We start from the raw sequence: 27,570 nt of genomic DNA, 5'->3' as shown, positions 1-27,570 counted from the left end.
CACCATGTATACAATTTAAAAATTTCTAGTAGTCAAATTTAAAAAGCTAAAAGGAAGAGAGTGAAATTAATTTTAGTCATATATTTTATTTAACCTATTGGTACCAGCTACACATCAAGAGCTCAATGGCCACATGGGGCTAGTGGCTCCTGTGTAGGACAGAACCAGCCTAGAGGTCCTGGTTCCCAGAGTGGGAATGCTTCTAGTAGGGACACAGTAGGAGCTCAATCACTTCAAGTTTCTTATGCCAAGAGGCTAGCAGACAAGCAAAGGAGTCACCACACTGGCAGGGCAATTGACTATAATCATTAGGGTCATCAGTTATGCAGCAGCGGCAGGGGAGCTTTCATTTGGCACTCTTAGTATTCCCTTGTCCAATTTTAATGATAAATTAACAAGTGAGCAGTCACAGCCTGAGAAGTCATGATAACCAGGGGCTCATGTTCTCAGGGATGAAAGTCTATGTTATCTTGCCAAGTTAGCCCCCCAAGACCAGCAGAGCCACTAGCTGAGCATAAAAGGAATCTATCATGGGTAGCAAAGCAGGGAGAAGTATTTGTTGTGATCTCCAGACAAGCTGTAGTAAAGTTTGTCAGTCTTTCTTGTATAAGTTCCCTAGGAAAAGAAACCAATCAGACTCCTGGAAGAACTGTTCCAAGATGGGTAAAATTTCCTTACAAAGCAAGTGGACAGTACTGAGTTCTGTGGGCATGGCTTAGCTCCTTTCTTTAGGAGCAAAGCACTCATTCCCCCAGCTGCCTGGAGTCATTGGCTGCTGACACTCACAGCTCAGGTCCCCTCTGGAAGTGGCCTTGGCCAAAGGGCCCTGCCCAGCCTGAGGTTATGTCCTCCCAAAGGCAGCCACATTTGAGTCAATGAGAAGATACAAAAGTTTCTTGCCTCAGTGAGGGACAACTCTGAAGGCCCATCCTAGCTTTACAGCTTCCTATAGGATCTGCTGACATTTATCATAACTACCTCACAGTTCAGCATCTACAACTGCCCAGTTCTGCTTTCCTCACTCCCTTTGGGTGTTATTTCTAAAACACGCCCCAATAAACCTCCTTCTACAAATCTCTGACTCCAGGAATCTTGGCAGAAGGCAAATCTGCATTATTTAAAACCCCAGAGTGATGAGTAGGTAAGAAGGTAGGAATTAACGATTTCATCCTCATCCTCCTTCATTTATAATTGCATCTGATTTTCATGATGCCCTTCTTTGGCTTTGTAGGAGAGAATAAAGACATGGTCATTCTCTGCTGACCATCCTTCTTTTGGCTTATGCCTCTTGAGTTTGGAGATTCTCTCTTACCTGGTTGTCTCAAATCTATCCCTGAGTTTAAACACTTACCTATTTGAGGTGATTTTTCACAATATATTTTGTAGTCATCACTGATCTTCTCTATGGCCACCTTTGGATACTTACAGCAGAGTTCCTCAAAGGACATTTTCTCTATGTCTATCAAGTAGGGAAAAACAGGAATGGAATCTAGTTGCCCACTCTGATTTCAAAGATTCATGTACTTTTTTTGAAGGCATTGCCTTTAAAATGTTATTTTAGTAGGACAATAGTGTTTTAATGGAATGTTTACACAGGGACACAAGTTTCCTAGGCCAAATTAGAAATAAGAAAACACAGCCTCCCCTGTCCTCCAGAATGGGGGCTTCTGCCCTTCTTGGAGACACCTGACCCATGGAGATTTTCTGCCTAAGGTATACTCGGGTAACTGATATGAACTTGAAAGAAGCATTTATTGTTAACACATACACAAGAAGTAATTCATCCAAATGAATATTGGCCCCTTCAAACCCCGTCTATTATAGGGAGGAGCTGCAAATGCATTTCACATATTCTGCTATTGTGCCAAAGAATTTGATGCACTTATGGATAGTAGATGGCAAATAACATGCTAGGACCTTTTTCTCTTTCTTGGCTCTGTCTTTGGGAATTACTTTCAGAATTAGACAATTCATATATCTGAATATCATACATAGTTGTGAATCATTGTCCCTTGAGAGTGAATTAGTTTTTCTAGAGGTAGCTATACATCGTTTCTAGGCATGCATGGTGAATTGAGAAGGAAAGCCTTTTTGTGTCCAAAATGAGATGGGGCAGTAAGACTGAGGCAGCAAGAGAAGTTTTAATGAGGTATTGGGCAATGGCAGAATAGCAGCGCCTTGCCTACCAAGGTCAAAACACTCATTTGTGTTGTGAGTTCTGGGGTTTAGAGTAAGTCTAATCACACACAGCTCCCCTGGAGCTCTCCAGGGCAGTCCAGTACTCTTTGAGGTTACACTGGTGGAGTCTAGAAGGAATACGGGGTGTGGCCCTGTGAATGTCATTTGTCCCTATGCCAGCATTGTCACTGCCATCATTACCATCTCTCAGCAGGGGAATCTGTGGTGGTAAGAGCAGTGGATTATTGCTGTAAAGAATCCAGGTTTCTAGCCCTGCCTCAATCCCTCCCTTGTGGAGAAACCTTGAGCAAGTCTTCTTACCACTCTGAGGCTCAGTTTCTCCACATGAAAGATGAGAGTATTCTAGCTCTGATGCTCAGTGAATTTATGGGATTGTCTGAGTGGAGGCATCAGCCTACCTGGGAGTCAGGCCCCCAGCTTGGACAAATGCGCAGGAGGCCTTTTATCGGGTTAGACTTGCATTTCAAAAAAGCACTGGTGGAGAAACTAATGGGGTGTGCTGGGGGGAGAGAGGGGGCATCTCCATGGAGGTGATTCCCACTCTTCCTGACCACCCCTGGCATTCCATGGCTACCAAGGGAATGTCCCTTGCCCAGTATGTATGTGGTGAAATTTACCAGCCATCCATTCTTTCACTTTACTCTTGATCCCTAGGAGAGGATTTGGAATGTTTGGGATTTAGAGAAAAGGTGAAATCCTGAGGAAAAACAGAAGGCCTGTTCATGCTAGATTTAAATAACTCATGCCCAAACATGCTCTGAGGAACAAGCATCCGAAGCATCCTGTTTTGTATACAGAGTGCACATCAAAGTTTTAAGAGTTGAGGGTTACATTTTTTAGTGTAATCTAACAAGTACTACTTATTGAGGACCTGCTTGCTGTGCAAATGGATTACCTTCAGTCCTTTCAATGGTGCCTACATCCCCATTCTATAGATGAGGAGAGGAGGCTCAGGGAGATAAAGTGACTTGCCAAGTAAGCTCACAGAGCAAGGAAGTGGTGGAAATGAATATTCAAAGCTTTTGCTTACTAATATGTATCCATATTTTTCAAAGTGAAGGTCATGACTCAATAGTATGCCAAAAAATAGAGTCATCACCAGCTTTTACAAAATAAAATGGAATAAAATAGAGAGTATGAGAGTGTATCATCTTAAGTAATAAGGGCAGGTATTGCTTTGTGAAAATATTTTTTATATATACGCTCACATATATACACAGGTATATGTTCTCTGGATCATGAAGTCAAATGTATTTATTGTGCATTGAAGTTTGAGAAATATTGCAGTACTCTGACTGCCTCAGCATTGATAATTAAAGATGTTTGTTCAATCTGAATAATAATGGCTACTCTTACTGTTGCCAAATGTTGTGCTAATGACTTTCATAGATGATCTTGGGTCATCTTCACAACAAGCCTATTATTCCCATCTTACAGATGAGAGAACTGGGGCTTCAAGAGAGGTTAGATACATTGCTCAGGTCCTCACAGCTGCTAGTAGAGCTAGGATGTAACCCAGATCTCTGGGACAGGAGAGCCTGTGCTCCTAACCACTTCTTTCCACTGCCTGAGTGACTGGTGTGTTATGTTGGGAGGAAGGTGGCCGTTAAAAATATATTCAAGGAAGTGTTTTGGACCTGATTCTGGGGGAGGTGTGCTGAGGTGGAATGTGCTTTTCAGATGCATGAAATGAAGTAGTCAGTGTAACTGTGGTGTTGCTTGGTGGGCAGGAGTCTGGCCAAACTTAGAGCTCTGGCCCCTTTCAGATCCAGTGGGGTCCTCAGCAGTCAGTCAGTCTGGATTCAGATCCTGGCTCTGCCGCTTCCTGTGTGATCTTGAGAATGTAATTTATCCTCTCTGTGCCTCAGTTACTCTGTACCTACTTCATACATTATTTTGAAGATCAAATGAGGTCATCTTTGCATTGCACAGTGTTGACACATAGTAATACTCACTAAATGTTAAATACTAATATTTTCCAGTTGCTTACGTGTAAGATAAAAAAATTATGGTGACTGACCTTACCTGCCAGAAACGCTGGAGTTGTCCTTTCTAGCCGGAGAGACCCACCTTGCTTCAAGTCCTGAGTAGCTATCTTTTGCCACTGCATAGATTCCATTTCTTCCATGTTAGCCAAACCCTGGCTTAACTCCAGAGATTCCTCAAATCTCTTATAAGGAAGAATGGTCGCTTCTTTGCTTATAGATTCTCTTTGATGCCACCTGGTTCTGGTGAGCCTGCTCTGAGTCTAAGAGAAGGGGATGGAGGCAGACAGCATTTGCTACCGGAACTAGACCAGAGGCAAGATTTTTACACCAGTCCTTCTGTGCCTCCCTGGCACATGGAGTCTGATTATTTTCAATTTGTTAAGAACTATTGCTCCTTTACACACACACACACACACACACGCGCGTGCACGCACACACATGCACACACACACACACACAGCCATCCCTCTTCAAATCACACTCATCTTCTATAAGGGAGAAATTCTATATGAATGTGATTTCTTCAAAGTCAGCTTATGCACTTGAATCTTTTTCCTTGAGAGGATTATCTTTAGAACATCAGGGACCATGTCAATCCCCAGATGTCATAGGAAAAATCAAAATTTCATTTACTTTAACAAACAACACTTTTAAAAGAGCAGTTACTGCCTTTTCTTTCCTCAACCTCATGATTCCTCCCCAACTCAAAGTCCCTCCTACTGTAAAAATGAGAAACCAGTAGTCCTCTTCATCCAGGAATTCAGCATACAAGGGGCTAAGCATCTGAAACCCAAACACAACATAAGCATTATGAGGAGATGCTTGCTGTATCTCTCCTGTTAGTATTCATGTGGGAGAAGAGTAGGCTGCAGGTTCTGGATTCTCTAATTTGGAGATATAATGGAACAACAAACATTAGCCATGACCACCCAGGAGGTATTCCTTTGCCTCTATGAATATGACAACTCCCACTGCAGCCTCTATGAATCTCAGAGAACAATAATCAATATTTACTTAAGAAGAGATATAACAAATCATTTACTGAAGGACAATTATTTGATATCTACATACTTCTTTGTTCCTTTGCAAAGTACTATCTCATGTGATTTTTAAAATGATCCTGGAAATCAAGCATCTCCTTTTGGTATGTCTACTCTTAATATCTCCCACTTGAAGAACTTATCCACATGAATATTTCATTAGTTTAAAACAAACAAACAAACAACCAACAAAATCCCCTACAAGTCAGTGCTTAGCTAAGTTTGTTTATCTGTACTCACTTTAATTCTTTTTTTTTTTTTTTAAATCTTCCTGGACCAAGGCTCGAACCCCTGTCCCCTGCATTGGCAGGCAGATTCTTTTTTGTTTCTAATTTATTTATTTTTTATTTATTTTATTTTTGGCTCCACTGGGTCTTTGTTGCTGCGCACGGGCTTTTCTCTAGTTGCGGTGAGTGGGGGCTACTCTTTGTTGCGGTGCATGGGCTTCTCATTGCAGTGGCTTCTCTTGTTGTGGAGCATGGGCTCTAGGCGCACGGGCTTCAGTAGTTGTGGCTCACGGGCTCTAGAGCACAGGCTCAGTAGTTGTGGCACACGGGCTTAATTTCTCTGTGGCATGTGGGATCTTCCTCGACCTGGGCTCGAACCCGTGTCCCCTGCATTGGCAAGCAGATTCTTAACCACTGCACCACCAGGGAAGCCCTATTCATTTATTTATCTGACAAATATTTCCTGAGTGCCTCCCATGTGCCTGGCACTGTGCACATGACTGGAAATATACAGATCAATATGCTACAAGACTGATTCTCAAGGAGCTCACCTTCTAGCATGATGAACAGCAGTATGACTTATGCTATGATAGAGGTGAGAACAAAGTTCTTTGGGAACATAGTGGAGGAAAAATTATCTATGTTTTGAGTTCAGGAAATCCAGGAAAAATTCATAAAGGCAAGGAGATTTAAGCCAGAATTTATGCCTTGCAGGATAAGTAGGAGCTCACCATGTGGACATGGAGTAAAGGGCATTCCAGGCAGTGGGAAGAACTTAAGAAAAGACACAAAGAAGGGATGTATGCATGTATGTAAGTATGAGAATGATGAGTACTCCGGCATGACTGAGGTGTAGCATTCCTGCAAAGAGCTCAGGGATGGGGCAGTGGCAAGGGATGAGGCAGGGGAGGTTGGTTGGTACCATACATGAGGGACTTGAATGCTTTGGTAAGTAGTCTGGACATTATTTTGCAGGCAATAAGTTGCCAATAATAATTTTAAAGGATTGTAAGATTGTCTCCACAAACTGCCCAAGTCATGCTGCTAAAAGTGAGTTCAAGAGTATGAGTTAGCAACTTTATCAGATCTCCTAGACTCCTGGGGTAACCAAAGTGAAGTATATTCCTGAAAGAATTCAACTCAGTGATTGAATAATAGCAATATAAAATGTAATATAGTGTTATTGACTAATGGATAAGCTCTAAGTATCTACACCAAATACGAAAAATAGACTTGTGAAATGACTATCCTATTAATGTCTATTCTGTTTTCAAAGACTTATGAGTGGTGATGGCAGCATCATGGCATTATGAGACGCTCTCTTTACCTCTCTCCTTCAATTTACAACTAGTAAAACATCCATAATTCAACAAATATTTCTCTGCCCAACACATCAGGATGCTGAAGGGTTCCACACATCTGTACATCTAAAGATGTACAGACCTTTAGAGCTGGAGGTGTGGGTGGACTGGCAGAGGCACCCACATCCCCAGCTCTTACCCCATTTTCTCCCCTCCTTCCCAGTCGCTAAGCCCATGATCCAGGTTCTCCCAGACACAGTGGAGGTGCCCAACATCCCAGTGCCTCAATGGGTGAGGCCCATGACAGCAATGGCACTGGCAGCAGCAAGGCAGCAGCAACCTCAGAGTCACAAGCAGCAACCATGAGGGCACCAGTGACAACTCTAGCAGAAGTGGTGGAGGATGAAAAGTGCCAATTCTCAAATACAGCTAGAGGCTGCTCAGATAAAGGAAAACAAAAACTTGTGCTATAGCACCACCTACTAAAAAACAAAAGAAAAGCATCTAATTACTAACTTTTTGAATTGTTAGAATCAAGTTAAAATGCTTTACCTAAAGAAGAAAGATGCTTGGTACTTCAAATGCACTGGCCGAGGAACAACTCATCAAGCACGATGAAAAACACAATGACACGGTATCACAAAAAGAAAATGACAATTCTCCAGAAACCAAACTTAAAGTCATGAAATATTGCTATTTAACTGATAGAGAATTCAAAATAGCTGTCGTGGAGAAACTCAGTGAACTGCAACAAGACTTAGAAAAGCAGTTCAATGAGTTCAGGAATAAAATTAATAAACAGAAGGAATACTTTACCAAAGAGGTTGAAACTCTAAAAAAGAACCAATCAAAAATTTGGGACCTGAAGAACTCAGTAAATGAGGTGAAGAATACATTAGGAGGCACTGGAAATAGAGCCAACCAGATGGAAAAGAGAACTAGCAAGGTCGAAGACAGAAATCTAGAAATGATACAGGGAGAAGAGGAAAGAGAACTAAGATCTAGAAGGAGAAAAAGATGAAGGGGAAGCAGAAAAAGGAGAAAAGCAGAAGCAGAAGCAGAAGCAGAAGCAGAAGCAGTAAAAGAAGAAGAAGAAGAAGGAGGAGGAGGAGGAGGAGAAGAGGAAGAAGGAGAATGAGAAGGAGAAGAAGAAGGAGGAGGAGGAGGAGGAGGAGAAGGAGAAGGAGAAGAAGAAGAAGAAGAAGAAGAAGAAGAAGAAGAAGAAGAAGAAGAAGAAGAAGAAGAAGAAGAAGAAGAAGAAGAAGAAAGAAGAAAGAAGAAAGAAGAAGAAGAAGAAGAGGAAGAGGAAGGGGAAGAGGAAGAGGAAGAGGAAGAGGAAGAAGAAGAAGAAGAAAAAGAAAAAGAAGAAGAAGGGGAAGAAAAAGAAGAGGAGGAAGGAGAAGGAGAAGAGGAAGAAGAAAGTCTACAAGAATTATCTGATCCATTAGAAAGGGCAGCATAAGGATAATGGGTATCCCAGAAGGAGAAAAGAGGGAGAAGGGAGCAGAGAGTTTATTTAAAGAAATAATACAAACCTGGGAAAAGAGCTGGATATACAAGTCCATGAAGTTAAGAGAACACCTAATTACCTCAACACAAAAAGACTTTCTCCAAGACACACTAGAGGGAAGAGATATGGGGATATATGTATATGTATAGCTGATTCACTTTGTAATAAAGCAGAAACTAACACATCATTGTAAAGCAATTTATACTCCAATAAAGATGTTAAAAAAACCAAAAACCAAAAATCAACCTCAATGACAAAGAATTTTAAAGGCAGCCAGGGGAAAAATGGATGGTAACCTACAGAGGAACCCCCATCAGGTGACCAGCAGATTTCTCAGCAGAAAATCTATAGGCCAGGAGAGAGTGTAATGACATATTCAAAATATTGAAAGCTTAAAAACTGCCAGCCAAAAATATTCTGTACAGCAGAGTTATCCTTCAGATATGAAGGAAAATAAGGGATTTCCCAGACAAACAAAAACTGATTTCATCACCATGAGAGCTGCCTTACAAGAAATGTTGAAAGGAGCTCTTCTACCTGAAACGAAAAGGTAAAAGTACAAAAAACTTTGTGTGAGGTGATAAATAGACAGAATCAGAAAATTGCAATTCTATATCATAATATGTTGTTAAACACAATTATAGCATAAAGGTCAAAGGGAAAAATCAGTAAAAATAACTATAGCTACTTCAGTTTGGTAATAAACTCAACATAAAAAAGGATCATTTGAGACAACAAAAACATAAAAAGGGAAGAGGAAAAGGACAGAACCCTTATAAGCAAGATAGGATGCTATAAGCAGAAAAAAGACTATATCATCTATGAGACGTTTTATACAAACCTCATGGTGACCACAAAACATTATTTTAGAGCAGAGACATGAAACAAAACAAAAAAAAAAGAGAGAGAGAAAACTGAGGAAAACATCATAGAAAACCACCAAACTAAAAGAGCAGACAGAAAAACACAGAAAAAGAAACAATGGAGATACAGAGCAACAAGAAAAAAAAAGATAAAAGGCAGTACTAAGTCTTTATTTATCAATAATCACCCTAAATGTAAATGGATTGAATTCACTAATCAAAAGACCCAGAGTGGCTGAACAGATTAAAAAACAAGCCCCAACTATATGCTGCTTCCAGGAGACTCATCTTAGCTCTAAAGACAAACACAGGCTCAAAGTGAAGGGATGGAAGATGATACTCCAAGCAGATGGCAGCCAAAAGAAAACAGATGTAGTTATACTCATATCAGACAAAATAGACTTCAAGCCAAAAGGGGCAACAAGAGACAAACATGGACACTGTATAATGATAAAGGGGACAATTCACCAAGAGGACATAACAATGATTATATATGCACCTAAAATAAGAGTACTAAAATATATAAAGCAATCATTACCAGACACAAAGGGAGAAATTGACAGCAACACAGTAACAGTAGGGAACTTTAATACCCCACTTACATCAGTAGATAAGTCACCCAGACAGAAAGTCAACCAGGAAACAATGACCTTAAATGAAACATTGAACAGATGGATTTGATAGATTTGTACAGAATATTCCATTCAAATGAGCAGAATACACATTCTTCTCAAGGGCACGTGGAGCATTCTCAATCATAGACCATATGTTGAAACACAAAACAAGTCTCCATAAATTTAAGAAGATTAAAATCATAGCAAGCATCTTTTCCAACACAATGGTATAAAATTAGAAATCAACTACAAGAAGAAAGCTGGAAAAATCACAAATGTGTGCAGACTAAACAACATGCTACTGAACAACTATTGAGTCAATGAAGAAATCAAAGGAGAAATTTAAAAAACCTGAAGACAAGTGAAAATGAAAGTATGACATACCAAAATCTATAGGATGTAGCAAAAGTGGTACTAAGAGGGTAGTTTATAGTAATATAGGCCTACTTCAAAAAACAAGAAAAATCTCAAATAAACAATATAATTTTGTACATAAAGAAACTAGAAAAAGAAGAACAAACAGAACCCGAAGTCAGTTGAAGGAAGGAAATAAAATATTTATGATTCTATCTAACAACTAATGAATAAATGATCAAGTTGATTTCACAAAAAACAATGCTTAATAGAGCATTTTCCATTAGAAGAAATAATCAGACATGAAGCAAAATGATAGGAATAAATAATAAATAAAACAATATCTAAAAACCCCATGATTGCTTTTTAAAATTTGACCTATTTTTATTTTTTATTTTTCTATAACTCTTTTTTGTTAGAATGTATTAGAGTTTCCTTCAGAATTGAGTTTGTCCATCACTTGGTAAACCATCTTGGCCTCTCCTCAGAACAGTGTGTAAAGAGCTAGATAGTAAATATTTTAGTCTGTGTGGGCCACAGACCAAACGGTCTCTGTTGCAACGATTCAACTGTGTAGTTATAGCACATGACAACATGTAAACAAACGGGCACAGCTGTGTTGCAATAAAACTTTACTTATGGACACTGAAATTTGAATTTCATATAATACCCATGTGGCATGTTGCATTCTTCTTTTGATATTTTTCTACCATTTAAAAAATGCAAAACCACTGTTAGCTCACTGGCTATGCAAATACAGGAGGTAAGCTGATTTGGCTCCCGGACTGAAGTTTGCTGACTCTGCAGTAGACTGAGGGAATCTGGGTGCTGGCTCCACACTTGTCAGGAAACAGCAGTGGGACCTTAGACCCTGCTCTATCATCTGTAAAAACAGAGGGGAGGCTGAGGGAACCTCAAGGCCGTCGTCCTATTCTAAGGTTCGATGGTTCTGATTAAGGGTTGTAAGAGGATGAACATTTGTGTACTACCACTTGCCAAACACCATACACACAGTGTCTTTCTTTGAGGGAGACATTATAATCCCCATTGTACTGATGAGGAGACAAGCATCAAAGGGGCCCAGCAGCCTTCTACCTAAGATCAAACGATGTGAAAGTGGAGAAACTAGAATTCAAATTCACTGCTGTCTGCTCTCCTCACTAAAACTCAGTGTCCTTTGTATCTTTAATCTTACTTTCCCTCGGTCAAAAAGAAACTTTTTTATTGTTGTAAAATATATATAGCATGAATTTGCCATTTTAACCATTTTTAAGTGTACAATTCAGTGGCATTAATTACATGCATCATTATGCAACCATCACCACGGTCTATTTCCAAAACTTTTTATCACCCCAAATGGAAACTCTGTACTAATTAGGCAACAACTCCCCATTTTCCTTCCTCCCAGCCCCTGGTAACTATGAATCTATTTTCCATTAGATTTTATTTAATTAAGGAAATTTTAGTTTAATTTCTTGTCATCCTACCTGGTCTCCTGCCAGTGTCTATGAAACTCCTTACCCCAGATATCTTCAGCACCATCTCTCAATCTTCCCCTCTTTGGACAGAACCAAGAGCAGACTTTAAGGCTGATGCTCTGTCTTCCAGGTTCACACCCTTTTCTCTCTACTTATTTACTTTTTACAGTATAGTATCCTCAACATAAGTATAAACTTATTGAATTCACAAATATAATAACAAAATATGATTTTGTCCCAATTCTCATTTTACATCTGAGGACAAAGAGACGTAGAGAAACTAAAGAATTTTGACTTCAAGTTTGTTCAAGACCACCTAGCCAAGTGGTGACAGAGCCAGGACTTAAAACTTTTTCCTCTATTCCACGTGGACTCTGTTTCCACATCAGTGAGTCAGAAGTCAGGATATAGACCTATTAGCTGGCATGCTATCAGTATTCAACAAAAGCTGATTGTATAATTGGAGGATGGTTGAACAGGTGGATGAAAATCAGAGTTCTCACCGAGACAGGTGTCTCAGACCAGAAAGGATTGTGGCAAAGCCCAAAGAAGGGTCATCTCCAACTAGGACTGATTGATTCAACAAATGTCTGTTGACATTTGACTGTCTATCAGCCCTACTGAGAACTAAACACTGCACTGCCAGTAGTTTTCTAGATGCTGTGGAGACAGTAGTGACGAATCAGACAAAAACTTCTGCCCTCATAGGGAGAAGGAAAATAAGCAAATTAAGTTAAATATATATGTATTTATATATACATATATATAACACAATATATATAACATACATAACATATATATAGTGTATTTATTTGAAATATAGTACAAGTATATTATATGTGTATGTGATAGGTGTACATTGTATACACAAATGCATACATGTGCATTGTAAGGATTCTACATGTATTATACATGCATGCACATAAAGTGTGTGTATCTATGTATGTATGTATGGAAGGATGGATGCATGGATCCAGATCGTGATAAGTGCTCAGGAGAAAAGTAAAATGGGAACAGGGTTGAAGTTTTATATAAAGTGGGCAGGGAACGCCTCACTGAGATGACTTGAGTAAAGACCTGAGGGAGTGGGGGACTCAGCCGTGCAGGCATCTGCACGTTACATACAGCAGGAGCAGCACAACTGAGCTAGGGGTGTGTCTGGCTTCGCCAATGTGATGAGCACAGAGGCAGAGGAAGATGAAGCCAGAGAGGAGAGGCAGAGGACAGATAGTGTAGACCTTGTTGGTTTTAGCAAGGTCTTTGGCTTTTACTGGAGACAGCCATCTGTTTTCAAGCTCCTCACTGACTTTCTTTTACTTACTTTCAGTTAAATTATATAGTTTATGTTTTAGCAGAATCACTGCAGTCACTCTGGGAAGAAACCTGCTGAGGGCCAAAAGCAGACCCAGAGGCATCAGGTAGGAGGCCACTGTAGTGATCCAGGCGAGTTTGGACAGGGCTTGGATGAGAGTGGTTGTAACAGGTGAGGGGAGGAATACCAGACTCTGGATATATTTTGAAGGTTGAACCAACTGGATGCATCGGTAGACTAAACATGAATGTGAGACAAAGAGGAGAGTCATAGATGATATCAAGATTTTTAATCTTAGAAACTGTGATAGTCCAGCATTATCGATAACACAAATACCTTCAATATCTTTGCTGAAGACCAAAGGCCTAGAGAGAGAGCTTTGCTCTGTGGATTTGCTGTTCCAGGAAGCAAAGCCTATCTAAGCCTTTAGCCCCAAATGCCTCTACAAAGGGTGGGGAAGGGAGGGGAGGGAGGATGGCTCTGGAGCTTCTACTGCTCGAGAACTGTGCAAACAGCTTTGGCTGTGGACCCACTGGACTGATCTCATCCTTACACTGCCGAGATGTGCAACCCTGGATAATTAAGGTGTATTAGAAATTGTGCTGGACTTAGAGCCAAGGACTCCTGGATTCTGACCCTGATTCCTCTGCTAGCCTGCTGCATGCCTTTGGGCTAATCCACACACCCTCTCTAAGTCTCATTTTCCTCAGTTGTACAGTAGTAGCAATAATACGACCATCTGCTGCTTGGGGGTGCTAAGAAGCCCAAAGGAGGTAATGGGTGTGCTTATCAGGTAAATATGTTATAATGCACCAAATAGCTTTTTGTTTATAGCCATTGCCCTCCAGATCCACTCTCTACCCTTCTTCACCCTGCTTGTGCCTGGGGAAATTAACCTGTATGGACACATCAACACACTCCCTTGACCTCTCATTGGATATATCCGGAGCTGGTAGGAAAAGGGAAACAAAAGGTGGAGAGTGAGCTTGGAATACCTATTCCCCCCGATCCTTCCAGACGTCCCTCTACTGACAATCACAGCTCCTGCCAAGTGCTCCACTCTACAAAGCTCTTTATCTCCTGGTTCTGGTAACTGCTCCTACTCTTCCACTCTTCAGGCCTAAGAGTGGGGAAGGTGGCCCACCCTTACTGGCCCTGGGGTATTGCACGGGGTATCCACTGTGGTTTCCCTACCCTCTTGTAAGTAGTGCCTTTTTATTAAGCTCTCATCTGTTACCCAATTTGGCTCCACCATTTGTTATCTGCCAATATCTTGACTTACAATCATCAAACTATTACTTCCTGTGAGTCACCAGGATAGTCCCATGCTTTTATCTAATGTTTGGGGATAGGAATAAACCCTCCCACTTGGCCATTTCTGTGATGGCTAGTTTAGGAAAGGGAGACCCTGTATTTCAGTACATGAGGTTTAGAAAAGAGTTCTTAAAACTTCCCTCAGTAGAACAGTCCGAGGTTCACAGTTTTGGGAGACTCCGTATAAGGGGGAAATGAAGACTACTCCTCCGCCTCCATTCTACTTTGGAGTTTTGGCTGCTTCTTGGGAATCTATGTAACTTGCTCCTAAGAGATCAACCAACCAGCTCTTCAATATGGAAAGGGCTGTGTGGGTACTTATATCATTAAGTTAGCCAGGATAGATGACCAGATAGGATTTTTGGTCAGTCAGAAGACCTAATCTTCCAGATACCAACCCATTTCTGTGAGGTATGGCCTACCTTGCAGATCTCCTTCTGGGCTCTGGGAATCCAGGGGTTCACATCCCCAGATGGCAGCAGCTCCTTCAGGCCTTTGATGGTTTGGGATTTTAGTGGTAGGCATAGACCAATCTGCTCATTCAGGTAGAGCTCACAGATCCGGTTGCCCAGCATGTGCCGAAAGATGGCTTTCCCAGTCTTCCTGTTACTCATCAGGACACTGAGGAAATGGTGCAGGTCCTGCCAGAGGTCCAGGAGTTGGACCTCCACTTTCAAATTTTGCTTCTTCAGGTGGTCCCGGAAGGGACTCCCTGCACAGGCATCAGCACACAAGGCCCAGTGGGTGTACTCCAAGGAGAGGTTTTGCTTCACGGCCTTCTTGATTGTCATGTGGGGGGAGTAATTGATGATGGGGGTGACAGTCCTTAGGTGGGTAGAGAATGATGTCTCAATAAGGCCCTCCATGTGGAGGTGGCTCTTGGCTTTGTTCTTCACTTTGGTCTTTTTGGCACAGAGAATATCCTTTTCCTGGGAACCAATGAATCTCTCCTTTGAAGAGGTCTCTTTCGGGGAAGGCGTTTGTATAACCAACTTGCCTTGAGGAAACAGCTCCTGGGGGAGCAAAGTGTTGGTATCTGGATTGGTATCCACTTCCAGAGACCAAGAGCCATGGTCTATCAAGTGCCACATCTTCCTCTTGGCCTTCCTGCTCGAGTACCGCTTCTGGGGGTGGTGGCCCTTCTTGACGCTCATACTCAGAGGGAGCCCTCCTATGTGGGTATAGCAGATACTGTACAGGCGAGTCTCGTATTCTTGCATTAGAGCCTGGCACGATTCCTCCTTGGCCATGATCGTCTTAGCGTGGGTGTAAAAGTTAGGGAGCCAATAGCTCTGGAGTTTGAACAGAGCCACTTTTTGCATGTGGCTCAGGATCTCCCTCCTGGTGGTTGACTGGTTGGGATGCCAGATGGAAAGGTTCAGAAGGGCCTCTGGAAGGAAAGATAAAGGATGAAAATGATGTGGGATGGTGAGGTTTTTGAATTTTTCCAAATGTTTTTGTGTATAGACTTTCATTCATTCCTCATGCAATCCTGGGGTGTAGACAGGTCAGATATATAGTGAACACGTTTTTAGGGTTTGTTCAGCACACAGTGACACCTTACTCTGATTACCTTCCTTCTTCCCCAGAGAAATAACCATTTTGTGGGATTCCTCAAGTTACTTTTTAGACTACTGAAAGTTATTGTAAAGAAAAGCAAGAGGTACACGAAAACATGTTCAAGAACAGGAAACATGTACCTCTGAATGGGATTTCTCAAAGTTAGATCTGACTGAAGGAAAGAGTTTGGACTGGATAAATTGAAAAAATCCCAATTAGCCCTGGTTTTAATGTCATCAGTTCTCAATTACCTATTTGAATAAAGAGGAGTGTGACTAAGCCCAAACAGTGAATCTTCTGGAACACGTTTGTATTTGGGTTAGGAACGCCTTCTCACTTAATAAGTGAATACATTGGAATGAATCTGATGTTCTAGAGAAGGGGTTGGCAAACGTTTTTCTGTAAAGAGCCAGATAGTAAATATTTTAGGCTTTGTGAGCCATATATAGTCTCTGTTGCACAGTCTTCTTCTTTAAGCCTTTAAAAATACAAAAACACTCTTAGCTCATAGGCCACATGTACTGCATTTGGCCTGTGGACTGTAGTTTGTTCTCAAGAATCCCAATTGAAAAATAAAACAAAACAACAAAACAAAACAAAACAAAACATGCCATGCAGGCTTAGAAGTGCAGGAGCTGTTCAATTACCCTGTCCCAATTCCCCTTCATTCTTGCCAGCCTTCCTTCACTGACAAGTACTATCTCAGGAACAGGCACATACCAGCTTCAGACAACTGGTCTCTCTCAAGCCCTTCCCTGTTTAGGGTTGGGGTTCCCACAGATATCCCTGATGGAGAGGGTAGCAGTCTGCAAGGCACGAGACTGAGGACTATCAGACACTGGATTGATTTTTTCTTATATCTCCCAGGGATTTCACTTCAGATATGCTTTATAATTCTTACCGATGTTCATGTTGCAGAGAGTCACCACCCGCGAGCTTTCCTGCAGATGGGTGGCCTTCAGCATGAAGAGGAGGGACAGGTAGTGGTCTCTTACTTCCAGGTCCATCTCATTTATGCTCAGAATCTTCTCAGCAAGAATCCAGAAATCCACCAGCTCTTCACCTACGGGTTGGACAGGATAGGATAGGCACCGAGCTGCACCCCAATCTTGCCCCTCAGCGGCTGCATCTGCATGTGACCTCTGATCCCCCGACCCCCACCCACCAGCTTGCTCTAGTGCCTCCAACATCACCTTCAGCCACTCCTTTGGCTTAAGGCATCATCTCCAGAAACGTCCTAATGCAGGAGCTGATGGGAGGCATGGAAAAATGGGACTTAACGGATAGGAGTCTTTCATGAGTTTTTTTTGGTTGTTAGAAAAACTGTCTGTTTAGGGAAAACCATGAGACTCTGGGAATAAATCATTAGACATTTAGGTTTTGTCCAAAAAATAAAGATCAGGGGTAAAAGAACATTTCCTAGATCATGGTCCAGAGCAGCCTGCAGGAGGACACTGGAGCCAAAATGTGCCAAAGACTACATTCCCTGTTTCACAACTTTGCCAGGGCTGAAGTCTGAGCGACAAACTGTAAGACAGTCAGTCTAGTTCTTCCCTGCCTGATCACTGGAGATCCAGAATTTCACCTTTAAACTAGGATTTGTTCGTCCATGAAATTTAATGATGCTGAACTGGAATGTCAGCCAGTGCTCACTGCCAGCCTCCTAGACTCACCAACTACTGGACCCAATAGAACAGAAAGCAGGACACCCCAACCTTTTGCTACAGGGATTTACTTATGGACTTGTTCCTTGTCTGTCTCCCCAGTGTCATGGCAGCTTTGGGAAGCAGGGACTTTATGGCTCTTGTTCACCTTTCTATCCCCACCTGCAAGCACAGTGGCTGCCGTACAGTGGTGCTCAGTAAACACTGTCAAATGAATGAATGAATGGAAGGGGACTCTGATTGCTTTTGCCCTAACCTGCACGATGGACCCCAGTTTTCAAAGGCTTTTACCCAAACTGCATTATAATATATTTTTTGTATTCACCGCAGACATACAGAACTGTTAGCAGTGCTCCGGAGGATCCTGGAAGCTGTTAAAAACTTGCAAAGGCCCCAGGAACAACCCCAAGAACCCACCTGCACTGCCCTTGAGGTAGGTACAGAAGCGCCACATCCCTCTGACCCCGCCAATGCATTTCTGCAGTAGCCACTGGTCTGCCTTTTTCCATCTCATCATCTTGGCTGCCAGGAAAAGTCCATGGTGAGAAACGGAGAATGAGCTCTTCCCCCGGTCCCTCTCTCAGCCTTGCACATGACCAGACCCCCATTAGCTCAGTGTGAGTGAGGAAAAATGGTGACCGGTGAGATGAGTTGGGCCCTGATTATGTGGTGCTTTTGAAGCTAGGCACCAGACCCTCTAGTGACATTCATCAATGACATGGGATGGACACAGAAGTATGTGTACAATCCACAGATCAAAGTTACCCTCCAACTAAGGCCCCTTGCCTTCTATGGACCCCACCTGACAGCGATGTTCCCAATACACATCAATATATTGAAGGAGGAAGGTGAGTATAATGGGCGATTTGTTACAACATTTTACTCAGTGGGATCTCCCGAATCTTAACGTTCCCTGGGTTCCTTTTTCCTTTGGCTAGTTGAGCTGAGAATCAAGTTATCAAATCAACCCTAGATGGAAATCTTATTCATTCATTCTTTCAACAAATATTTATTATATGCCTACTAAGTGCTGAGTACCATCCTAGGTGTTTGTGATACATCCACAAAGAGAACAAAAATCCCCGCCCTCAAGGAGCTTATACTCTAGCAGAGGAGACAGACAATAAACAATAAGCATAGTAAATACATTCTCTAGTGAGAATGAAAGTTATAAGCATTAGAGGAAAAAATGAAACAGGAAAGGAGGATGTAAGGAGAGCTAGGGCAGGGGTTGGATGAGTGGGCAGTGGGCTATCAGGGTAGCCTTCAATGAGGAGGTGAGAACTGCCCAGAGACTTGAGGTGAAGGGAGGTGCATGTGGATACATGGAGGAGGAGTATTCCAGGCAGAGTGAACAGCCAGTGCAAAGCTTCGAAATGGGAATGTGTCCCTATGTCTGAGGAACTGCAGGGAGGCCAATCTGGCTGGAATGGAGTGAGCAAGAGAGAAGCAGGAGATGAGGTCAGAAAGGCAATGGAGCCAGGTCTCCAGGACCTGGAAAGGCATTTTAGGGGCGCTGGATTCCACACTGAGATGGGAGCCATTGGTGGTGGTGGTGGGGAGGGTCAGCACGCAGAGGAGTGACATGAACTAACGGAAGTTTTAAAAAGCTCACCCTGGCTGCTGGGAGCAGGAGAACAAGAGCAGCAGTGAGGAGACTGATTCAGAGATGATTTCAATAGCCAGGTGAGAAATGATGGTGGCTTAGGCCAGGTGACAACAATGAAGGTGGTGCTACCTCTGATTCTGAACATATTGTAGGCAATTTGGCCATCATTAACTCTCATTTCTGGCTGCAGTGAGACAAACAGCTCAGCCCATCAGACTCCGGCTTGTTGCTCTTGGTACCGATTTTTCAGCCTAAGATTTCGCCACAACACAGCCTGAGCCAACCATACATCTAAGGCTATGAAGGCAGCCTGTATTTGTACCTTACTGTAGGGCTGACAAGCACAGGATGCTGTGCAACCTAGCTGCCCAGGTTTCTCCCCACACATCCCTGCATGCTTACCTCCTTCTGGGGACTTAACGAAAGTGAGGAACTCCTGACAGAGAATGTAATGGAAACACAAGTCGGTTTTACAGAAGAAAGGTAACCGGTATTTTTCCAACCAGGTCAATAATCCTTTGTACTTTGCAACCTAGAGTCCAAACAAATAAGGAACAGAAAAGAGAAATGGAGCTGAATTGTTAAGAAATGCAGCTTAGCAAGGGGCAATAAATAACCTCATGTTTGTAGTATTTGGCCCAGAGGAGAGGTGTGTTGATGAAAAATAGTATCTAAGGGAGGCGGAGACTGGGGTTGAGCCTCGCAAAGGGCTGATTGGTAGGAAAGGAAAGGCTTGTTTTTTCATCAGAAAAATCTCTCTCATTCCTGGTTGAGGTCGTTTAAGAAAAGATCAAAGTAAAAAAAAAAAATCTAAGTTTTGCTTGAGAGAAGAGTAGCAGGAGAGATTTTGGTTTGTTGTGTCAAGTCATAACTCTACTCAACTTGCTTCTTTGTAAGCACACTTACAATTTCTCACAAGCTCCCAACCCATATCACCTACACAACGTGTACAAAATGCACAAACACTCACACATAATATCATTTAGAAGACGGGACGGATCCCTGAAGGATGTAACTACCAGAGAAAGGAAAAGAAAAGAAAATTTTAAGTCTTGGGGTTCTCCTAAGAAAACCAAATGTAAGAATATGAGTGGAGTGTCTTTCTCAGCTCTCCAGATCCCAGAGAAAAATAAAACCTTGTTGTGAGCATGGCTGAGTGATCTTTCTGATGTCACATGTCACAGGTAGGGCACGAGGAAACCATTGATGAGTCCAAGGTCTACAGAGTGGAAAAGGAGAACAGGAAGGGGAGAAAAGGAGAAGAGAAAGACAGTGGACAAGGACAAGGAAAAAACATATAAAGAGAAAAAATGATTGGGAGAAAAATATGCCTCATGGTCAAGTAGTCATTAGGAACTGTCGAGTGTCATCTTGACTTGAGCTACACCTTACAATGCAAATAATTGCTATGTGGCCCATGGGATTCACTGACTATCCCTCACCCATGGCAAGCATTGCCAATCAATTCTCAGACTCTTTCTGGCTTAGGTGTGGCCTCAGAATTCTTCTCAACACAGTGCTCCAAGCATCTACTACCAAATGACCACAGTGGACACGAGAGGTTAATCCCTTTTGCTAACCATGGACTAAAATGTAGAGGAAAGAACTCACCAGCAGTTGCTTGCCCAAGTGGTAAAAATGCAAAAAGCAGAAATGTCTACCTGGCTTGATGCTGTTTGTCCTACTTACCTTCTTTATAGTTTCTTCCATAGTCACCCTCAGGAGCTCCTATCCCTCCCCCTCTCCCAATCCACACATCAAATTCAGCTGCCTCTTCCCCCATCCCAAACCATACACCGTTCAACAATCATACTCACCAAGTCATGGGGTATTTCTGGCCACAAGCTCCACTGTGAATTTTCAAAAGTGTAAAATGGTGTCTGACCAAAGACCTGCAAAAGAGAGGTAAGAAACAGCCAAAGGGGTCTAGAGTTTCTCTTCATGAAAATGTCACAGTTCATCTGCAGCCACAGGCGAAGAGAGGTTCCATTGCTTTTCTATTTCAAGGGACATTAATTCTTAACTTTATTCCACTGAATCAACTTGCTTTGTGTAAAACAACCAAGAAAGATTAAATTGCAAGATTCATTTATCTTTTGGCTCCATCCTGCCCCAACCTGGGAGTTATCTTGCCTGTGTGCAAAGGCCAAAGCTCATGACATTAAAAGGTATTTATTTTGTATATTGCATTATTCATTTCTACAGGACTTAGAAAGAGCAAAGACTTAAAGCCTTTCATAAAGAGAAATACCTTTGGATTTGCCTAAATTCTTTAACTGGAGAAAGTAGAGAGAACAGAGGATGTGAGGATTAAAGGTACAAATTACTTAGGGGGGCATTAAGAGTGTCCAAAATTGATAGAAAATTCTAGGCTCCTGTCCTCTTTTGTCAGAGAGAACGGTCTGTGACCTAGGCAGCTTTGAGATTAATGTGAAAGGGCTTCTATGTTTACAGGTAGCTATGCTTAGCCGTCACACCGTAGGCATCAAAATGTCTCAAAGTGCCCCCAAAGTATTTGTGATAAACCAGAGGGGCTAAAGTGAACTCTCAGCACATCACGTCATTCTGACCATCTCCCCGAGACTGGCAGCCCCAAACTTTTGTCAGTCTGCAGCCTCCTCCTTCTCTTCCCTTTGTCCTTGGCTGTATTGATGGAAGGTGATGGTGTTGCCTGCACTTCACAAATATCGGTCTATGAAGGAGACTCAATCCTTAGTGACCCCTCCCTGCTCTGCACTCAGTGTTGGACAAGACACGCCCTGCCTGGCGTGTGAAGTTACCTTTATGGGATGTGTGGTGGGACTGTGAAATCACGAGATTTTGTGGGAGTAGTGCGTGGGAGCATGTTCACCATGTGACATTTGTGCCATTGAGGGCAGGAGGCTGATGTGGAAAACACGCCGGGCCTGCAGCCACAGGACGTGGTCAGCTCTAGGACTGCCCCAGATTTGCCAAGTGATCTTAGGCAAGTCATTTAACTTCTGAGACCCATCTGTAAGGAGGAAGTGATGTTGACCTTACAGGGTGATTATGGAAATTAAATGGTAGAAATTTGTAAATTGACAGCAGCATTCAACATGAAATACCACTGTCTTCCTAAATAGACCACAGCTACCTAAATGGCCAGGACATTCTCAGGATTCTACTTCCCACATTACATTCGCCATTTCTATGACATTATTGTGGGCTGCATAATTAAGTTGACAAGGTGATTAGCTAAAATGCCTTAAGGTTACTTCTGAAACCTTTCGTTAAGACAGTGGCAGATGCTGGAGTATGAGTGAGGATCACCCCCAAACACCTGCTCTTCGAGGCCTTTCCCTCCTCCCTTTTTACCATGTCGCTGGCACCGCCATCCACCCGGGCATCCAAGCCTGCTGCACTGATCCCTCTCTTCTTGTTACCACCTCTGTCTGACATCCAAAGTGATAGGTCCTGCATTTCGCTTTGGAAAAATCTCTCCTATTCATCCATCCTCTTCATCATTTTGCCTTTAGACTCTCATCACCTCTCACCTAGACTCTTGAAACAACCTCCTGACTAGTTTCCCTGCCTCCACTGTGGCCCCCTGACAGCGCTATCCATGGCCAGACTTCTGCAGAAATAATTTTCCTACATGAAAGTCTGATCATGTCACTCCTTTACCTAAACCTCTGATGATTTTCTATTGCCTGCAGCATGATGTCCAAACTCCTAAGCTCGGCCTCCCTGCTCTCAGAGGCCTGGCTGTGCAGCCTCATCTGCTATGTCTGCCTCTCACAACTTTTTCTTCAGCCTTACTGAGTTACTTAGAGTTTCCCCCAACGTACCATAGGACTGTATTCAATGGTGCCTTCACTTACTCTGTTCTGTCCCTAAGGCCTCTGCTTCTCTTGATACTCAACCCCCCAGTCTTTTCCTCTTGCTTCTTTATCCACCCTTCCCTCCCCATCTTCGTCCTCAGCCAATTGTCAAATACCTAGTCTTCTTTCCAGGCTTGGTTTGTGTCACCTCTTCACTGGCACCTTTCTGACTCTTCCAGGTAGGAGTGGCCTCTTCCTCCGATGTACCCCACTACCTTCTAGAGACTTCAATCATGTCATCCACAACCCTTTGCATACTCACCTTAAATATTGGTCTCTCACATTAGACTGGAATTCCTTGAAGACACAGATGGTATCATTAACATCTGTGTCCCCAGGACTAAGCCCAGTGTCTAGCACAGAGTGGCCACCCAATAGGTGTTTGTGGAATAATAGTGTTTTTTCCTAGTTTTGTGAAATTTCACCTTTTAACAGGTAGCATCCATGGAAAAAGGTGCACTGAGATAAGCAAATATTTATAAGGCACCAGCATTCAGATGTAACCAAATATTTAAACCAAAAAAGAAGCAGGATTAGTGTAAGTTTGGGTTTAAGAATATTTTGATGTTTGAGGTTTGTTTTAGTTGCACAGATTGAGAACATATATAGATTTGGTTCCAGTTAACAACTCAGCAATTGCTATCTGCCAAACACCGGGTGAAGGGAGTAGAGCAGAGTGAATAATCCATGGTCCTTTTCCTGGAGGAATTCACAACTTCACAGTCCAGTGGGGGAAATACACACATATAACACAAGAGAGTTGCAAAGTGCCAAGGGGCACAGAGGCAGGGAGAAATAATTTCCTATTGGGAGGACCTAGGAGCTCCTTAAGGAGAGCAGGATTTAACTAGAGATCTGAAAAATGGTTAAGAGTTTGGTGGGTGAAACTATGGAAACTAAGAACACAGACAAGGAGAAGCGTAGAGGTGGGAGAATGCCAGGTGTGCTTTGCAAGGGTAGAGCGGCCATCACTGCAGCGCTGGGTACCAGCAAAGGATGTGATGAGAGATAACTGTGGACAGGCAAAGGTGATCAACGAGACTAGGCATTTAGGATTCCATTATATCAGTAATGGGAACTCCTGGAGATTTTAGAGGATTTTCTACTTCATATTTATTTGCTCAAATTGAAATAGTTTTGATTTAGTAAGAAGTTTATTAAAAAAAAATGTTGGAGAGGGTGTGGAGAAAAGGGAACCCTCTTGCACTGTTGGTGGGAATGTAAACTGATACAGCCATTATGAGGAACAGTATAGAGGTTCCTTAAAAAACTAAAAATGGAATTACCATATGACCCAGCAATCCCACTACTGGGCATATGCCCAGAGGAAACCATAATTCAAAAAGACACATGCACCCCAATGTTCATTGCAGCACTATTTACAATAGCCAGGTCATGAAAGCAACCTAAATGCCCATCGACAGACAAATGGATAAAGAAGAAGTGGTACATATATACAATGGAATATTACTCAGCCATAAAAAGGAACGAAATTTGGTCATTTGTAGAGATGTGGATGGATCTAGAGACTGTCATACAGAGTGAAGTAAGTCAAAAAGAGAAAAACAAATATCATATATTAACGCATATATGTGCAATCTAGAAAAATGGTACAGAGGAACCTGTTTACAGGGCAGAAATAGAGACACAGATGTAGAGAGCAAACATATGGATGCCAAAGGGGGAAAGCGGTAGCGGGGTGGTGGAGGTGGTGGGATGAATTGGGAGATTGGGATTGACGTGTATACACTAATATGTATAAAATGGATAACTAATAAGAACCTGCTATATAAAAAATAAACAAAATAAAATTTTTTAAAAAAGGCACTCAGCTCAGTTAAGAGTCACTATTCAGCTGTTGATGAAACATTTGGATTTAAGTCTGAGAATGCTTACCGGGAGAGAAAGAAATGTGTTGAAAAAATCAGCAAAGACTTCATCCTCTAGCAGAATTATAAGATTTGTAGAACCAATTATCTCTATATGGGGAGAAAAAAAAACTCTCATAAGCAGGATTGCATTTAGGATGGGAAAATTAAGCAATGGAATAGATCATTTCACAAGGGTAAATCTCAGCACGACGATGGCTTTTAGGGTCATCTAACTCAATTTCTCCCCTCTCCAGGACCCTCGTCTGCAACATCGCTCTGCTTAAACACTCCAGCTGTGGGGAGCTCCCCACCTCACAGGACTGCCCATTCCATTTATGAAGAGAGAAAATAGTTTTGTAAGATCTTTCCTACCGTGAACTGCCTTCCTTTACCTTCTTTCCGTTTGTTGAAACTCTGCCCTCTGAAGCTTGACTGAATTCATCTAAGTCCTCTTTTAATGGACAAAGATCCCATTATAAAGTCATTACAACCTTCTGCCTACCTCCACCCCCTCTGGCTAGTCACTAAGCATTTCTTCAATAATTCATCAAATGGCCTCCTTTCCGTCTGGTTCTCTTCTTGGCTGTAGGGGCACCCACAACTCAAGCATTCCACATCCTTCCCAGGGAGGAGATAAGACAACTATTGCCTATGTTCTGTGTTATATTAGCATGGCCGGAAATGGGGTTAGCTTTTCTCACGTTACACTATTAACTCCACCATCTTTAATTTATGCAGTCACTTTTCAGAAACCAAGTCAAATTTCATCTTGTAGGTTAGGACCCAACATTAAAACCCCAAAAGAGGTTTTTTGAATATATTGGAAATGCAACATATTTATTATTTCTCTCAAGCTTGATCATTGTGCTGCCCAAGTTAATCTAAGGAAATAAGTGTTGACTGTCTCAAAGCCAAGCATAGAGACCACAGGTAGACTAGTTGGTCTCTCTAAATTTACTCTAATTCACTGTCTCTGCTTTTTAGTGTATAATGTCAACTCTTCAATAGTAATTTAATTGTTCTATCAATGGCCCAGCATTTTCCCATCATACCTAAAGTGTATAATGAAAGACTTATAGGGCTTCCCTGGTGGCACAGTGGTTAAGAATCTGCCTGTCAATGGAGGGGACATGGGTTTGAGTCCTGGTCTGGGAAGATGCCACATGCCGTGGAACAACTAAGCCTGTGCACCACAACTGCTGAGCCTGTGCTCTAGAGCCTGTGAGCCACAACTACTGAAGCCCATGCACCTGGACCCCGTGCTCTGCAACAAGACAAGCCACTGTATTGAGAAGCCCACGCACTGAAACAAAGAGTAGCCCCTGCTCACCGCAACTAGAGAAAGCCCATGCAGCAACAAAGACCCAACACACCCCAAAATAAATAAATAAATAAATAAATTTATTTTAAAACACCCAAAACACTTATAAAATGAGAAACCTAAATATTATACACTAGTCCTATCTCTCAGTCCAGCTATATGTTTGGTGAGAAGAGTATGTGTCACGCCTCTAGGGTGAAGTTATAATAACATAAGAAAACTGAACAATCCCTTTCATTACTTTTCCTAATGACACTTTGGTGGTTATTGTCTTCTTATAATAGAAATAGAAATAGAAATCCAGACAATCAAACGCTATTATAACAGAACTGATGCCAGTTCCTGCCCTCTGCTCCATAGATGTCTTTTTTTTTGGTACCTAGTGTTGTAAATATTTATGTGTTTTTTTCTGTCTTCCTCCTCAGCCCTCTGCTCATCTTTTTATGAGAATTCCCTGATTCTTTTTTTTAACATCTTTATTGGAGTATAATTGCTTTACAATGGTGTGTCAGTTTCTGCTTTATAACAAAGTGAATCAGTTATACATGTACATATGTCCCCATATCTCTTCCCTCTTGCATCTCCCTCCCTCCCACCCTCCCTATCCCACCCCTCTAGGTGGTCACAAAGCACCGAACTGATCTCCCTGTGCTATGCAGCTGCTTCCCACTAGCTATTTATTTTACATTTGGTAGTGTATATATGTCCATGCCACTCTTTCACTTTGTCCCAGCTTACCCTTCCCCCTCCCCGTATCCTCAAGTCCGTTCTCTAGTAGGTCTGAGTCTTTATTCCCATCTTGCCCCTAGGTTCTTCATGACCATATTTTTTTCTTTTTTTTTTAGATTCCATATATGTGTGTTAGCATACGGTATTTGTTTTTCTGTTTCTGACTGACTTCACTCTGTATGACAGTCTCTAGATCCAACCACGTCTCAACAAATGACGCAGTTTCGTTCCTTTTTATGGCTGAGTAGTATTCCATTGTATATATGTACCACAACTTCTTTATCCATTCGTCTGTTGATGGGCATTTAGGTTGCTTTCATGACCTGGCTTTTGTAAATAGTGCTGCAATGAACATTGGGGTGCATGTGTCTTTTTGAATTATGGTTTTCTCTGGGTATATGCCCAGTAGTGCGATTGCTGGGTCATAAGGCAGTTCTATTTTTAGTTTTTTAAGGAACCTCCATACTGTTCTCCATAGTGGCTGTATCAATTTACATTCCCACCAAAGGTGCAAGAGGGTTCTCTTTTCTCTACAGCCTCTCCAGCATTGATTGTGTCTAGATTTTTTGATGATGGCCATTCTGACTGGTGTGAGATGATATCTCATTGTAGTTTTGAGTTGCATTTCTCTAATGATTAATGATGTTGAGCATTCTTTCATGTGCTTGTTGGCAATCTTTATATCTTCTTTGGAGAAATGTCTATTTAGGTCTTCTGCACATTTTTGGATTGGTTTGTTTCTTTTTTTGATATTGAGCTGCATGAGCTGCTTGT

General features: G+C 42.0%; 1 protein-coding gene across 1 annotated transcript in view; it reads right to left on the bottom strand.

Annotated features, from left to right (window-relative positions):
- Positions 1–27,570, bottom strand: part of LOC102999071 (regulator of G protein signaling like 1) — an 83,457-nt gene that overhangs the window by 48,033 nt on the left and 7,854 nt on the right. Inside the window, 9 exon segments of the mRNA XM_057558721.1 lie at positions 1,352–1,459; positions 4,225–4,447; positions 4,908–4,970; positions 14,623–15,590; positions 16,662–16,823; positions 17,842–17,946; positions 19,436–19,565; positions 20,851–20,925; positions 24,772–24,854. Of these exon segments, the coding sequence (XP_057414704.1) occupies positions 1,352–1,459; positions 4,225–4,447; positions 4,908–4,970; positions 14,623–15,590; positions 16,662–16,823; positions 17,842–17,946; positions 19,436–19,565; positions 20,851–20,925; positions 24,772–24,854 (1,917 nt within the window).

Source organism: Balaenoptera acutorostrata, chromosome 1, assembly GCF_949987535.1.
Source record: "Balaenoptera acutorostrata chromosome 1, mBalAcu1.1, whole genome shotgun sequence".
NCBI classification, from domain to species: Eukaryota; Metazoa; Chordata; class Mammalia; order Artiodactyla; family Balaenopteridae; genus Balaenoptera; species Balaenoptera acutorostrata.
Note: the sequence above shows the minus strand (reverse complement) of the source record. Positions and strands in the feature narration are given on the sequence as shown.